The sequence below is a fragment of the Coenobita brevimanus genome, chromosome 17 (genome assembly GCF_032717465.1).
Source record: "Coenobita brevimanus isolate Jiangsu-jjx chromosome 17, ASM3271746v2, whole genome shotgun sequence".
Taxonomy (NCBI): domain Eukaryota; kingdom Metazoa; phylum Arthropoda; class Malacostraca; order Decapoda; family Coenobitidae; genus Coenobita; species Coenobita brevimanus.
This window is the reverse complement of record NC_136970.1, coordinates 282,501-285,000: the sequence shown is the minus strand read 5'-3', so window position 1 is coordinate 285,000 and position 2,500 is coordinate 282,501. Positions and strand designations below refer to the sequence as shown.

The 2,500-nt window shown below is 42.6% G+C and overlaps 1 protein-coding gene across 2 annotated transcripts in view; it reads right to left on the bottom strand.

Annotated features, from left to right (window-relative positions):
- Positions 1 to 2,500, bottom strand: part of Hil (peptidase hillarin) — a 45,972-nt gene that overhangs the window by 35,970 nt on the left and 7,502 nt on the right. For both annotated transcript variants that reach the window (XM_080265845.1, XM_080265846.1), the window contains exon 2: positions 35 to 218. In XM_080265845.1, the coding sequence (XP_080121971.1) occupies positions 35 to 217 (183 nt within the window). In that variant the 5' untranslated portion in view covers position 218. The remainder of the gene's footprint in view (positions 1 to 34; positions 219 to 2,500) is intronic.

Sequence of the window (2,500 nt, the reverse complement as noted above, 5' to 3'; positions counted from 1 at the left end):
TCTATCCATCTATCTACCCCTCTCTCTCTCTCACCTGGTCATCCTGGTTGTTGCAGTAGGTCTTGAGGGTGAGCTTGGAGTGGCAGACGAAACACTTGAAGCATCCCGTGTGGAAGAAACTGAAGTCCTTGAGTGGCCCGATCCTGTCCACCTGGTACACCGTCTGGCCACATCGCAGGCACACGTTTTCATACAAGTTCATCATTGTCGACGGCATGCTGGGGAGAGGGGAGAAGAGGCAGACGAGTTAGAAGGATTGTAGAAGGATTTTGAGTAGTTAGAAAGCTTAGAAAATGCTTAGGGGCAGCTTGAATATCGTTTTAAAAAAATCACACAATTTTTAAGACATCATGGTTGACGACTTGCTGGGAGGAAGAAGAGGCAGACGAGTTAGAAGGATTGTAGAAGGATTTTGAGTAGTTAGAAAGCTTAGAAAATGCTTAGGGGCAGCTTGAATATCGTAAACAAAAATCACAATATTTTCAAGAGTGACGGCTTGCTGCGTGGGAAGAGACAGAGAAGTTAGAGGGATTTTAGAAGGAATTTGGGGAGACAGAAAGTATTTATGGACAGCTTGAACATCGTTAAACACACACACACACACACACACACACACACACACACACACACACACACACACACACACACACGATATTTTCAAGATTCATCATGGGTTGACGATATGATGGGGGAGAGACACACGACTTTGACAGCTGGAGTTTAATGAGACTTGCGAGTATACACCTTTCATGACGAAGAAAATCAGGATATGAAAGAAAACACTCTCACACAGTCCCCTCTCTCTCTCTCTCTCTCTCTCTCTCCAGTTTTTTAGGCTAATTGTCGGCGGCATACGAGAGGAGAGACAGAAAGGGGACTCAGAGGACTTACAAAGATGGGTTAAAGGATTTGAGGCAGTAGGGAATAGACAAAATTTCTCTCCACACTGACATACTGTACAAATTGCCATGATCATTAACGAACATGAAAAACCATAGGACCTCAAAAAATTGGCTTGTTTATATGGTTCGATATTTTACCCATTTAAAAGTCCTAAGTAAAAATAAATAATTAAGACGTAAACAAAGGCGTCTAACGTTACTGGCCGTAGGAACAAGTGCGCCAAGTTTGAAGCGAATTGGTGAAAAAATGAAAACATGGCGCCAAGTTGAACAAGTGTTTGGAAGAGAGAGAGGGGGAGAGAGAGAGAGAGAGAGAGAGAGAGAGAGAGAGAGAGAGAGAGAGAGAGAGAGAGAGAGAGAGAGAGAAACGGTATATCACTGACCCAAATTATATCCATATGAAAACGATGTATACAGCACGGAGGAGACTGCTCAGACGAAACGTACAAAATAAATCGCTAAGGAAGAGGTGTTAGAAAGCCTCCCAGTCGCCTAGAACAGCGCCAAAGAGCTGGGAATTCTCTCTTCTCAGCTTCCTCCTCTAGCTCTCTAATCCCAGCTGATGATGATGATAATAATAATGATGATGATGATGGCGGCGGCGGAGGCGGTGGAGAAAGTGTAATGATGTAGTTGTTATTTCCGATGCCAAATCTCTTCTCATTCACCCATCGCAGATCCACTCCACTTTTTGACTCTAACTTGGCCTAAAATTGCCATCTCTCATCTTGAATACTGAGTGGTAACAGTAGATGAACAAGGGAATATAATGCTAGTCACGAAGAAGTGCTATGGAAAGGCGTAGGGAAGTGGCATGATTCTTTTTCTGAGCGACGGGAAGTAAAGCCGAAATATGGACGAAAATCCGGGCCAAGTTTGGTGAGAGAGAGAGAGAGAGAGAGAGAGAGAGAGAGAGAGAGAGAGAGAGAGAGAGAGAGAGAGAGAGAGAGAGAGAGAGAGAGAGAGGCGGTTTTTCGTTTGATGTCAGTCGCATTATCAGTGTCTACCCTGCATCATCTACTTATTTCCTATTCCCACTGCTACGCCCACGCCCACACCAGCACACTGAGCCGTCACGAAAGAGCCCATCAGCCGTGTTTCTAGTGGAGGGGTATTTATGGACAATGTGATGACGGAACAGATGGTGATGAAATGTGGTGAAAGAAGTTAGTAAATCATCATCATTATCATCATTCCACTCCCCCTCATCATCATCATCATCATCATCATCATTCTACTCCTCCTCCTCCTCATCATCATCATCATCACCACCACCACCGTCACCATCATATTCCCTAACCTCATCACAAAAGCAGAAACAATTTTCGTCCGTCTCCAACAAAAATACAATAAAATAACATTAAAATAACTGATGTGAAAAGGTGAAGGCTATCTTTGTCATATTAATTAATTTCGTTTTATTTGATAGTGTACATTAAAGGTATTAGTTCTTCATATTTCTTTTTCCTTCTGTCTGTCTATCTATCTATCTATCTGTCTGTCTGTCTGTATCTGTTCATTCTATAATCTTTCTGTTTTTCTAATCATTATATTTTTTTACCTTTCTACCTAAACACACCCTCTCTCTCTCTCTCTCT